Source organism: Balaenoptera ricei, chromosome 19 (assembly GCF_028023285.1).
Source record: "Balaenoptera ricei isolate mBalRic1 chromosome 19, mBalRic1.hap2, whole genome shotgun sequence".
NCBI lineage: Eukaryota > Metazoa > Chordata > Mammalia > Artiodactyla > Balaenopteridae > Balaenoptera > Balaenoptera ricei.
Window position 1 is genome coordinate 14,936,965 of NC_082657.1, and position 13,050 is coordinate 14,950,014.

Consider the following 13,050-nt stretch of genomic DNA (forward strand, 5'->3'; position numbering starts at 1 on the left):
AAAAATGTAAGGGTGCCCTCTCTCACCAATCCTATTCAACATAGTACTGGAAGTGCTAGAGCAATCAGGCAAGAAAAATAAATAAAAAGCATCCTAATCAAAAAGGAAGAAGTAAAATTTGTCTGTTGATGACATGAACTTATATGTAGAAAATCCTAAAGACTCCACCAAAAAACTGATAGAATATACAAATTGAGTAAAACTGCAGAATATAAAACCAACATACAAAAATCAGTTGTATTTCTATACACTAACACTGAAGTATCTGAAAAAGAAATAAAGAAAACAATTCCATTTAAAATAGCATCAAAAACAAGAAAATACTTGGGAATAAATTTTACCAAGGAAATGAGAGATCTGTACTGTGAAAACTATGACGCTGATGAAAGAAACTGAAGAAGACGCAAATTAACGAAAGATATTCTGCGTTCATGGATCAGAAGAATTGATATTGTTAAAATGTCCATACTACCCAAAGCTATCTATAGATTCAATGCAATCCCTATCAAAATTCCAATGGCATTTTCACAGAAATAGAAAAAACAATTCTAAAATAGGTATGGAACCACAAAAGACCTTGAATAGCCAAAACAATCTTGAAAAAGAAGAACAAAGCTGGAGACATCACATGTCCTGATTTCAAACTATACTACATAGCTAGTCAAAACAGTTTAATACTGACATAAAAACAGACACATAGACCAATAGAACAGAATTAAGAGCTCTGAAATAAATTCACAAATATTCAGTCAACTGATAGTTGACAAAGGAGCCAAAAATACACAATAGGGAAAGGAGAGCCTCCTCAATAAATGGTGCTGGGAAAACTGGATATATTCACATGCAAGAGGATGAAATTGGACCCTTATCCTACACCACTAACAAAAATTAAGTCTCTAATTCACTGAATTAGAGACTTAAATGTAAGACCTGAAAACATAAAACTACTAGGAGAAAACATTGGGAAAACTGGTCTTGGCAACGACACACACACACACACACACACACACACACACACACACACATACATATAGGCTGCACTGCACGGCTTGCAGGATCTTAGTTCCCCAACCAGGAATCGAACCCGGGCCCCCGGCAGTGGAAGCAGGCAGTCCTTACCACTGGACCACCAGGGAATTCCCTTGGCAATGATATTTTGGACATGACACCAAAAGCACAGGCCACAGCAGAAAAAATAAACAAGTAGGACTCCATCAGACTAAAAAACTTCTGCACAGCAAAAGAAACAATCAACAAAATAAAAAGGCAGGCTTCAGAATGGAAGAAAATATTTGCAAACCATACATGTGATAAGGGATTAATAACTCAAACATATAAGAAACACATATAACTCAAGAGAAAAAAATCTGATTAAAAAATGGGCAGAAGGGACTTCCCTTCCAACCAAAAGATAAATAAATAAAAGGCAGAAGACCTGAATAGACATTTTCCCAAAGACATACAAACGGTCAACAGGTATGTGAAAAGATGCTTGACATCACTAATCAGGGAAATGCAAATCAAAACCACAGTGAGATATCACCTCACACCTGTTAGAATGTCTATCCCTAGGAAGACAAGATAACAAGTGTTGTCAAGGATGTGGAGAAAAGGATGCCCTTGTACACTGTTGGTAGAAATGTAAATTGGTGCAGCCATTATAGAAAACTGTATGGCACTTCCTCAAAAACTTAAAAATAGAACAATCATATGATCCAGCAATCCCACTTCTGGGTATATACAGAAAGGAAATGAAATCACTGTCTCAAAGAGATTTATTTGTACCCCCACGTTCACTGCAGCATTACTTTTTTTTAATTAAGAAGTTGAATATTTTATTATTAAACTGTTTATTTTCCTGCAAGGCTGTTGCTTCACTGTATAGAAATAGCACCAGCAAACACAGTATACTGCAAAATTAAGATAGTAATGTTCTTCACTGGACACTATACAACTAAAAAACTTTTCTCCACTGCCATTTATTTCCAGTGGGAAGTTCATTGAGTATTTTGACCCAAATCCAGGGATGGCTGTAAGCAAGTTACAATATTATACAAGGTTAAGATAACAATGTTATCCTTAAATTACATAATTTTTATAACTAGTTTTACCACAGATAATTTCAGGAATTCTGAATATTATAACTGGAGACTAGCCTAAAAATTATAGGGTGTTGTGAAAAAGATGCGGTGTTTATCTGAAGTCATTAGGCAGTTAAGGGGTATTTTCTTCAGGCAACATTGTTGCAAGTAGTTTCTTTTGCTAAAAGGTTCTTTTTAAAAATCTATCCACCATTAATTTAAGACAACTATGCTAGATTAAGTTGTTTCAAACTAGTTTATTTAGGGTTTCCATTTTCACTCAATTGATTTTATGTATTTCTCATATGTTTATTCACTCATTAGTTCATCTAGTTCTTAAGGGTTACTGAGTGTCATCTTGATCAGCCAACCATCTTCATAACAAGATTTGTTGACAAGTCCTGGATTTTCTGCTACAGCTTCATTAATTTCAGTTACTTCTCCTGATAGAGAATAGTTCACTAGCAGCTTTCACACTTTCCAAAGCACCAAATTCCTCGTTTGTTCAATTTTGTCCCAACTTCCGGCAGACAACAACATCTAAACAACATCTCCCAAAGCTTCCTGTGCAAAATTGCTGATTCCCACTGTTCCAACACCTTTTTCTATTATTACCCATTCATGTTTGTCTGTGAATTTACGACCCGACAGCAGAGCTGATCCGGTGCGCAGCGCCCTGAGGGCGCCCGCCCGCAGTCCCCAGGGCCGCGGCGGGCAGGGCGCGCTGGGCGCAGAGATGTTGCGCAGGCTGTAGACCGCGGCCCGCACGCTCCGCGCCGCTCGCAGTGCCATGTTCGCAGGGGTGCTCACTGCAGCATTATTTACAACAACCAAAACATGCAACCAGCCTGTCTGTCCACCAATAAATGGATAAAGAAAATGGGTTAAATGTACATGTGATATGTGCATACAACACATTTTCTTTATATATAGATATAGATAAACACACACAATGGAATATTAGCCAAAAAAAAAAGGAAATCCTGTCATTTGGGACAACATGAATGAACCTTGAAAGCATTACAGTAAGTGACATAAGTCAGAAAAAGACAAATACTGTATGATCTCACTTATATGTGGAGTCTAAGAAAACCAAACTCGTTGAAACAAAAAGTGGATGGAGTCTGCCAGGTGCTAGGGCACTGGGGAAACGGGAAGACGTTGGTTAAAGGGTACAGACTTCCAGTTAGATCTGACTGGGGATCTAATGTCCAGCTTGGTGACTATAGTTAACAATTCTGTATTGTACACTTGAAAGTTGCTAAGAGAGTAGATCTTAAACGTTCTCACCACACATACACGCACAGAGCTAACTATGTAGTAATCATTTCACCATGTATACATTTACCAAATCTTCACACTGTACACCATAAACTTATGCAATGTTATATGTCAAGTATATCTCAATAAATGAGGGGGGGAAAAATCAGGGATTCAGTTGTTTCCTGGAATCCCATTAAGGAAGGTAAATGGCATAGAGTTAAATGCCACTCTACATGACTTTAGCATTTGCTTCATTTTCTTACCTACAAGTGCCAAGAAATTTAAGTTCACACTGTCATTGTTCCTGATCTGCAGAAAGCTGAGGGGGAATGACCCAGAATTACCACATCATAACAGGCAATGTTTTCTGAGCTTTTAGTATGTGCCAGGGGCTATTCTAAGGACTTTACACTATTAACTCATCTAACCCTCATAATAATGCTACACGGTAGGTAGTTTCCAGTTAAGAAACTATGGCACAGCCACCTTGGAAGACAGTTTGGTGGTTTTTAACAAAACTAAACATACTCTTTCTTACCGTACAACCCAGCAATAAAGATCTTTGGTATTTACCTTAAGTAGATGAAAACATGTTCACACAAAAACCTGCACACAGATGTTTACAGCAGCTTTATTATAATTGCCAAAACTTAGAAGCAACCAAGATGACTTTCAGTAGGTGAATGGATAAACTGTGGTCCCTCCAGACAATGGAATATTATTCAGTGCTAAAAAAGAAATAAGCCATCAAGCCATGAAAACACATGAAGGAGACTTAAATGCATAGTACTAAGTGAAAGAAGCTGATCTGAAGAGGTTACATACTGTCTGCTTCCAACTATATGACATTCTGGAAAAAGGAAATCCATGGAGACAATAAAAAGATCAGTGTTTGTGGGGGGTGGGTGGAGATGAATCAGCAGAGAACAGAGGATTTTTCAGGTAATGAAAATACTCTATGAGGTTGGAATGATGGATATATGTCATTATACATTTGTCCCAAACCACAGAATGTACAACACTAAGGTACAACAGTAAGGTAAATTATGGACTTTGGGTGACTATGATGTGTTGAGGTAGGTTCATCCTTGGTAAAAAAAAAAAAAAAAAGTACCACTCTGGTGGGGGTTGTTAATAATGGGGTAAGCTATGTATGTATTGGGATGGGGGATATATAGGAAATGTCGGTACTTTCCTCTCAATTTTGTTGTAAACCTAAAACTGCTCTTTAAAAAAAATAGTCTTTACAAAATATTTTGGAAAAAAAAAAAAAAAGAAAGAAACTATGGCAAGGAGAAGTTGAATAAACTACCCAAGCAGCTCACACACCTAGCAAGTGTTAGAGCTAGGATTTTAACCCAGGTATTAGACCCACACTCTTAGTCATTACACCATACTTCTCACACATCACACAAAAATGTGGCCTGAAACAAAGTTATGCTGACAAACCAGGAAGTAGACCTGGCCAGTATAAAAAATACCATTAGGTATTCTGGAGTAGAGTGGTGGTGAGATCTCCACCCTGGTTGAAACAGGCCTCTCAAACCACCAATTACATTCCTACTCTTAAAGGTTCACAAAGCAAAGTCCTTGTCACTGATTGAAATGAGTCAAACCATCTCCTGCCCTACTTGCTTTTGATCTCAAGCCTTTGTAGAAGGTTAAGAATATCCACTGTGTGATTCCAAGCAGGTATATTCTCTTCATTAATAAATCACTGTCTAAAATAATAGTCTATTATCCTCGAGAGTTGCATTTCTACAGCCTAAGAATGCTTAATAAAAGAGTCAACAGGAAGAATTAAATTATTTGCAAAATGTAAATAATTAACCACAAGGACATTTGGGTGCACTGGGGAATGGGATCTATCCCCAGGACCTGTGACTTTCCTTGTGGAAGGAAGACTTAAGGGTAAGTCAATGAAAATGTTTCAGGAGGACACCAGATGTTTCCACATACTGAAAAAACGAAATGCATTTCATGGAACAAAGAGGAAGCACAAACTCACCTTGAATTTGATTTTTTGATGTGCAGCAGCAATTCTCTCCTTCTCACATGACTTCTGTGGAGAATGGCAGTAACCAGGGAAAGGGGTGCCTGAGATATCTGGTCTTTTTTGAAGACTGGTCAAAACCCAGTCTCCACTACCATCTCTGCCCCTCACTTTCACATGCACGCAAAGAAAGTAGAAGACTAGAATGTCTGGGTTCACAGCTCTGGATACGCTGTATTTCTGACAATGCAGCCGGTCACCCCTGAGGCCGTTCATTGCCTTCGTTTCTCCAGAAGTGTCCTATGGGTCCTTCTGAGATAGGCTGGGACCTGGGACCCTCTACCAGAGTGCTTGCACCTGGACAGACATCTCCTTGAGCAACGGAATACAATGAAACTATAAGGGACTAAAAATAACTGCACACACATGCAGTTGGGGCAATTATGAACAATAGGATACAAAAAGCCACAAACCAACTGCCGTTTCTGAGGGGCTGGGAGCAAAAGCATGGTACACAGCACCACCAAGGGGGTCGGCTGACCACCTAGGCTACGCCACCTGCCCAACCCATGGATCTGCTCCCATTGTTACCCCATATAAGGACCCAAGCAGCTCCTGTTAGGGAGTGAGCAAGGGTGCCTGCTCCTTGTCTTTGCTCCCTTGTGCTGCAGCACGAGCCCCAATGATTTGACCTCCTCTTTACTGCGCTCCTCCTCATTAGGGAGGACACCCACACCCTTTCTCTCCGGGTGCGTATCTCTGTCTTGCTTCTGTCTTAAATAAACAAACTGTTTCTCCGTGTGCTCTCCCACTTGTTGTGTCTCTAACAATAAACTCTGTACCTGTTTTTACAGTTTTTGCCTCCTTGAGAAATTCATTTTTCAAATGAGGCAAGAGCCAAGGGAACTTTGCTTCTAGCCCCTAGCCTTTGGTGGTCTAGCAGCTAAGATTCCTGGTTTTCATCTGGGCTACCCAGGTCCAATTCCTGGGCAGGGAACTAAAATCTCACTTCAAGCCACTGCTCACTGCTGCCTTTCTGAGATCAAGACCAGAACGGCTACACCATGCTAGTTTATCAAGGGGCAACACCTGCCCCAGTGATGGTTGTTAACCAAAGGGGCAGTGAGGGACACACTCTTCTACTGGTTTCCGTGGAAACTAATGAGCCCACCTGACATCAATTCCCCTATAATTGGTAACCTCCTCCTCCTCCTCCTCCTTCCCCCAGAGGAAGACTACTGCCTGTGTCCTGCCTGATGTCTGCCATACACAGTGGGGTATCACCCCAGGGCCTTTGCTTCAGAGCTGAAAGATTCACTATCCAATAAACCCTTGATGTCTCTACCGCTGTCTCCATGCTCCTTCTTGCAACCTGCTGCTGGGCAACTACAAGGCTTGCAGGCCTGCAGGGTGCAGCCTAACACGAGGTCAACCCGCACCAACCTGGTGGAACCCTGGGGGTAAACATAGAGCGGCAGAAGACTCTAGGCCCCAAATGCCCTAAACCCTCTGCTTCCCATGCGCAGTCGGGTCTCCAGAGTGCCGCCTGTCCCCTCCCAAACATAGGTGTCCGAGAAAAGCTGCGGCTGCACGGGTTCCCATCTCACCACACTCCAATGGAACAGGCACAGGAGAACAGCTCTTTCCCAGGGCTGTGACGCTGGGGTTCTGGGAAGTGCCTGTCTCTGTCAGACGCAAGTCCCACGCCTCCTCCAAGCGTGTAGGAGGCGGTGAAAGGCCGAGGAGGTTCCAGGAAACCTCAGACCCGTGAACACGAACCCTCGAATAACAGGTTGAGACTGATTCCGGCCTGCTACCCTGCAGGAAGTATCTTGGCCTCTGGCTTTTTTTCCATTGGTTATCGGCTCCGCGACCCGCCCCTCCCGGAGATTGCCGGGAATTCTCCGCACAGTCACTAGTGCGCAGGCGTAAAGAGGAGTGCGTGTGCTCCCTCGCTTCTTCTACAGGGAGCAGCTGCGTTTGGAACGGGGCGGTAAAACCTGCCAGGCGCCAGGATTCCGGAGCCGGCTGGATGCCAGTGTGCCTGAGTGAATAATCTGGTCAGGGTTGTTTCTGTGCATGGGGCTGTTCTTGCGTGTAATTATTTGCATGGGGTACTGCGATGACTCCGCAGAGAATGGACGATTATGCCCAGCTCTGAAGCCGGAAGTCTGCGCGTTTGGTTAGTGAAGTGCGTGAGATTGTGTGTATCCGTGAATGTGGCTGTGCTCCACCGTGTATTATTTCTGGAATGGTTTTGATAGGCCAACGCCTCCGGTTATGGTTTTCCACAGGGTCTGCGCTTGTGCATCACTGTTTCTGTGTATGAGGCTGGATGTGTGGCATTTTGATTAATTACATGGTGGTCAGGTGTGCCTTCAGAATTATGACTGGCAATTAATTAAGTAAAATAATTTCAGGCATAAATATTGGGGGGGAAAGGAGACAAAATTATCTCCTTTATTATGATAGGATCATAATAATGTATTCCTGGACCCATACCAAAATGTAGAAATGAGGACTACATAGTAACATGAAGAGGAGTAAAAATTATATATTTGTATAGGAGCCCAATAACGTCCTTAGTCACTCTTAGGTAAGAAAAAATTCCTTTTACCACTGTTCGTTAAAAGATGAGTCTCGGGCTTCCCTGGTGGCGCAGTGGTTAAGAATCCACCTGCCAATGCAGGTGACCTGGGTTCGAGCCCTGGTCCGGGAAGATTCCACATGCTGCGTAGCAACTAAGCCCGTGTGCCACAACTACTGAGCCCATGTGCCACAACTACTGAAGCTCACGAGGCTAGAGCCTGAGCTCCGCAAGAAGAGAAGCCACCGCAATGAGAAGCCCACGCACCGCAACGAACAGTAGCCTCCGCTTGCTGCAACTAGAGAAAGACGCGCACAGCAACGAAGACCCAATGTAGCCAAAAATAAATAAATAAATTTATTTTTTAAAAATCAGTCTCATTTTAGTGGTTAAAATAATTTAAGTGTCCTGTTTAATGATCAAAACTTCAGACCTCATTTAAAACAAGACCCTCCCACCCTCAGTCCTCTCCCTTTACCCCTTCCAAATATGACTATATTCACAGTTATTGGTTAAAGCAGTATTTGGTATTTATATACTGATTATATAATATATTTTTGTGCTTCAGAGCCAAATATATTGTTTACACAATTTTTTTTTATTGTGGATTTAGCTGACTTGGTTTATATGTATATGTACTTCTTGCTCCTATTGCTACCCTTTTCTAAATGTTCCCCCCACCCCTCCAAAGTGTCAAACTCTAAGCAATGATTTTTCCAAATGTTCAAACTTATCTGATACTTTTTCTCCCCCTTGCCGAATCTCTTTCACAGCCATCATCTTGTAGCTCCAGTCTGGACTGAAGGGTTTCTGTAAGACTTCCCTTCTCCCTTTTCCCGAATTGAATTCCTATGTTCCAAATCTTGTTAATTTTATATGTTTCTCATTTTTGCTGATTGCCTCTCTCCAACAACTTCGTTCAAATGCATGCCTTTGAGGTAAATGTTTAAGTTCTTACTGTCTGAAAATACCTTTATTACAATCTCACTTATTGCTTGTGGTGAGAATTCTACTATAAATCAGAATTTGAAGGCATAAATTCAGATAAAATCTTACAGTAGCTAACGTTGCTTTTGTAAGGACTTGTCATCTGTTTTCTTTCTTTGTGCGTAATCTGTATTCCCAACACTCCTGGAATGTTTAGGGTGATATATATCACACAATGTACTAAAATTTTGTAATTTTGTTCCTTGGTGTGGATCTTTAAATTTTTTTTTTAATTTATTTTTGGCTGTGTCGGGTCTTAGTTGCAACATGCAGGATCTTTCCGTGCGGTGTATGGGCTTCTCTCTAGTTGTGGCACGTGGGCTCCAGAGCATGCGGGATCTCTAGCTGAGGCGCATGGGCTCAGTAGTTATGGCATGCAGGCTTTGTTGCCCCGCAGCATGTGGGATCTTAGTTCGCTGACCAGGGATCGAACCAGCGTCCTGCTGCATTGGAAGGCAGATTCTTTACCACTGGACCACCAGGGAAATCCCTCTTTAAAATATTTTAATGCTGGGTGTCAGGTGGATATTTTCATTCTAGAGACTCATGTACTTCTGGGCTGGAAAATTTTTGTGTATTTTCTTTCTTTCTTTCCTTCTTTCCTCTCTCTCACTGGAATTACTTGATGGAACTTACATGGCTTAAGCTTCTAAATGTTTTCCTCCTATTTTCTCTATCTTTTTACTCAAGTCTAGGAACTTTATCTTCTACTTCTATTTAATTTTTAATAATTCATATTTTTAATTTCCTAGAGCTCTCTGATGGTTTTTATCTTTTCTATATAGTATACTGTTCTTTAGGAATGCAATATCTTCTCTGACATTTATGAAATTATATATTAATGTTATATATAGCATATATATTATATTCGATTCATAATTATATGAATAATATATAATTATATTATGCATGTGATAGGTATGATATTCAATTATTTAAATATTATTCATTTAAAGTTTTCTTAGCTACATGTATTGTCTTTATTATGACCAAATTCCCTTTTCCTGTTTGAATTGTTCTCTGTCTTTCATTTTAGGTACTTTTCTCAACCATGTGGTAATCCTTACTTTCAGTCATGAGTTAGAGCCTGCCGACTGATGGATTTCAGAAGCAATCTTTTCTCTGGGACACCCCCAGAATTCTATTCTCTTTGCTCTTTAGTTTCTCCTTAGAGGACTCCTCCAGTTTCCTGCCTGTGAAGGTTATGTGTTGAGTTGCTGGTGACTGGGACCAGGATAGGGAAAGAAGCTTAAGAAGATTTCAGACTATGGTTATTACTCATTCTGTGTCTGTCTGCCCTTCTTTGTGCATCCTCTACATCTTCTCAAAATCAATTTATCCAGAGATCAAATGTATTTTATTAGACAAGGGAGCAAAGTTAACTGGAGAGGGGGAAGAGCAGGGCAATGAGTTTGTGTATAAATTTTCAACCAGTCCTCTACTTCCAGATCCATACCTCACCAAGGTCCTTTTCTGTGGAACCTGGGCCTTTCAGGGGATTTGTAAACTGCTTCATTTATCTCACTCATAAGCTCTTTCATACCAGAGTTCCTTGAATTTTCTTATTTGTTGTAGTTTTGTCTTCACATTTGTTTTTGTTGTCATTGTTATTTTCATCCCTTTTTGGATAGTGATGGGAAATAAATGCATGTGACCTACTCACTGTATGTAAGCAAAAGTCTACCCTTGCTCTTTTCAAATGACAAGATTTTGGTCATTTTTTTAAAAACTAGTTTTGGTTGTACATTTGACCCTTGAAATACACGGGGCCCTGACCCTCTGTGCAATTGAAAATCTGTGTATAACTTTACAGTTGGTCTTCCATATTCACATCCTAGGTCCCACATCTGAGGATTCAACCAACTGCAAATCATGTAGTACTATAGCACGTACTTATTGAAAAAATCCATGTATAAGTGGACCTGCACAGTTCAAATCTGTGTTGTTCAAGGGTCAACTGTATTTTTTTTTAATTTTCTATGTCATTATTTTCTAGTTTTATCTTCATCAAGTTCTCCTGAATACATTCTCTGGGTTTATATTCTTGCTTCTTGTATTCCTTTAATTCTTTGGGTTGTGTCAGAGAATTCCTTGGCTTGAATTCAGTAATACAATTGTTCAGCTATTTCATATTTTCATCCTGTTTCATTTTGAGCCTATTTATTAACTTAGAATTCCACATACAAGCCTATATATATATGAACATAAGTACAGTTGAATTAATGAAAATAAATTCCGTAGACCTACCACTCAGCTTAAGAAAAAGTTATTATCAATTCCTTTGAAGTGTCCTAAATATTTATTTATTTATTTATTTAGGCTGCTCTGGGTCTTAGTTGCGGCATGCGGGATCTTCGTTGCCACGTGCACGATCTTTAGTAGTGGCATGCGGGATCTTTTAGTTGTGGCATGTGGACTTCTTAGTTGTGTCATGCAGACTCTCATTTGCAGCATGCAGTCTCTTAGTTGTGGCATGCATGCAGGATCTATTTCCCCAACGATTGATCGAACCTGGGCCTCCTGCATTGGGAGCTCAAAGTCTTACCCACTGGAGCACCAGGGAAGTCCCTGAAGTGTCCTAGAGGCTCCTCCCCCATCACATTCCTCCCCTTTCTCCCATAAAGTTAACCATCACCTGAATTTAGTCATTCCCCTGATTTTCTTTATAGATTTGCCATATATATACATATCCCCAAATATATTGTCTAGATTTGCATGTGTTTTGAACTTTAGTGAAATGACATTCTATGTATTGTCACTTAAAAAAAATCAACATTATGTTCTGGGAATTTGTTCATTTTCTCAATGTTGGGCAGCACTCTACTGTGTACATCTGCCAAATTTTATTTATATAGCCTCTTGATGGATATTTGAGTTGTTTCCAGATTTTGCCCTGCTATTTCAAGTGGCGCTGTTTTGAACATTTCTGTAGGCCTTTAAAAGTTTGTGTAAGAATAACTGTAAAGTATAATACTTACAGGTGGACTTGCTTTGTTCTAGGGCATGTGCTTCCCAGCTTCTCCAGGTGATGTCAAAGAGTTTCCAGAATCATTTCAATTGACACTAACTGCCACATAGTTGAGAGTTGTTCCACATCCTTGACAACACTTGTAACACTTTAAAACTTTTTTTGCTAATCAGCTACTGAGATAATATCTCATTGTGGGAGAATTTTTAGAATTCTACTCTGAAAGCAAAGATTCACAGAACTAAAAAGGAGAAAAAGATAAAGCCACTTTAATAAATAAATGATTTTAACACACAAGTCCTATTAACTCATATATAAGTAGTCCCAAAACAATCAGTAACAATATGAGAAGGACACAATTAGCCAACTTAACAAATACAGAATACAACACCTAGCAATGACAGAATATCTATTCTTTTCAAGTGAACATGGATCATTTAGCAAAATAGTCTATACACTGGGCCATAAAGCAGATTTAATACATTTCATAGGATTGAAATCATGTACAGTATGTTGTGTGGTCACAATGGAATTAAACTAGAAATCAACAATAATAACAAAACAAAATATTGAAAAATTCCCAAGTTATCTGAACTTAAGCAATATAATTCTATAAAATCAGTGGGTCAAATAATAAGGCAGAATAGAAATTTTGAAATATTTTGACCTTAATAATAATGAAAATAAAAAACACTTGGGCCTTTCAACCATCTTGGACCCTTGGAGGTGTGTGGAGCTCCCGCAGCTGAACTTCGGGGGCAAATAAGTGGGGCCTGCTGGGAACAGGACTTCTAAAATGACAAATATGTCTGGAAGGCTGTGGTCCAAGGCCATTTTTGCTGGCTATCAGTGGGGTCTATGGAACCAGAGGGAGCACACAGCTCTCCTGAAAGTTGAAGGTATATATGCTCAAGATGAAACTGAATTCTATCTAGGCAAGAGATATACTTATGTGTACAAAGCAAAGAACAACACAGTAACTCCTGATGGAAAACCTAACAAAACCAGAGTAATCTGGGGAAAGATAACAGGTGTTCATGGAAACAGTGGCATGGTTCGTGACAAATTCCAAAGCAATCTTCTTGCTAAGGCCATTGGACACACAATCCATGTGATGCTGTACCTTTCAAGGATTTAAACTTATTGAAAAGTAAATAAATAAAAGTGTAGG

The 13,050-nt window shown here is 40.0% G+C and overlaps 1 protein-coding gene, 1 long non-coding RNA gene and 1 pseudogene across 4 annotated transcripts in view; 1 reads left to right on the forward strand and 2 right to left on the reverse strand.

Moving 5' to 3' along the window:
* The window catches only part of LOC132354372 (uncharacterized), a 56,222-nt gene extending 49,059 nt beyond the window's left edge, over positions 1-7,163 (reverse strand). For 2 of the 3 annotated variants that reach the window (XR_009499247.1, XR_009499245.1), the window contains exons 1-2: positions 6,945-7,163; positions 5,353-5,406 (exon numbers count right to left, since the gene is read on the reverse strand). This is a non-coding gene — a long non-coding RNA (uncharacterized LOC132354372). Of the gene's footprint in view, positions 1-3,917; positions 4,073-5,352; positions 5,407-6,944 lie in introns of all 3 variants that reach the window. The other variant, XR_009499246.1, reaches the window with a different exon arrangement.
* LOC132354364 (glycine cleavage system H protein, mitochondrial-like) lies at positions 2,358-2,873 on the reverse strand (annotated as a pseudogene).
* Positions 7,164-12,655: 5,492 nt separating the features above from the next.
* Positions 12,656-13,041, forward strand: LOC132354366 (large ribosomal subunit protein eL33-like). The gene has a single exon (XM_059906317.1). The coding sequence runs from the start codon at positions 12,676-12,678 to the stop codon at positions 13,015-13,017; it is 342 nt and encodes a 113-aa protein (XP_059762300.1). The 5' UTR covers positions 12,656-12,675; the 3' UTR covers positions 13,018-13,041.
* The last annotated feature ends 9 nt before the right edge of the window (positions 13,042-13,050 follow it).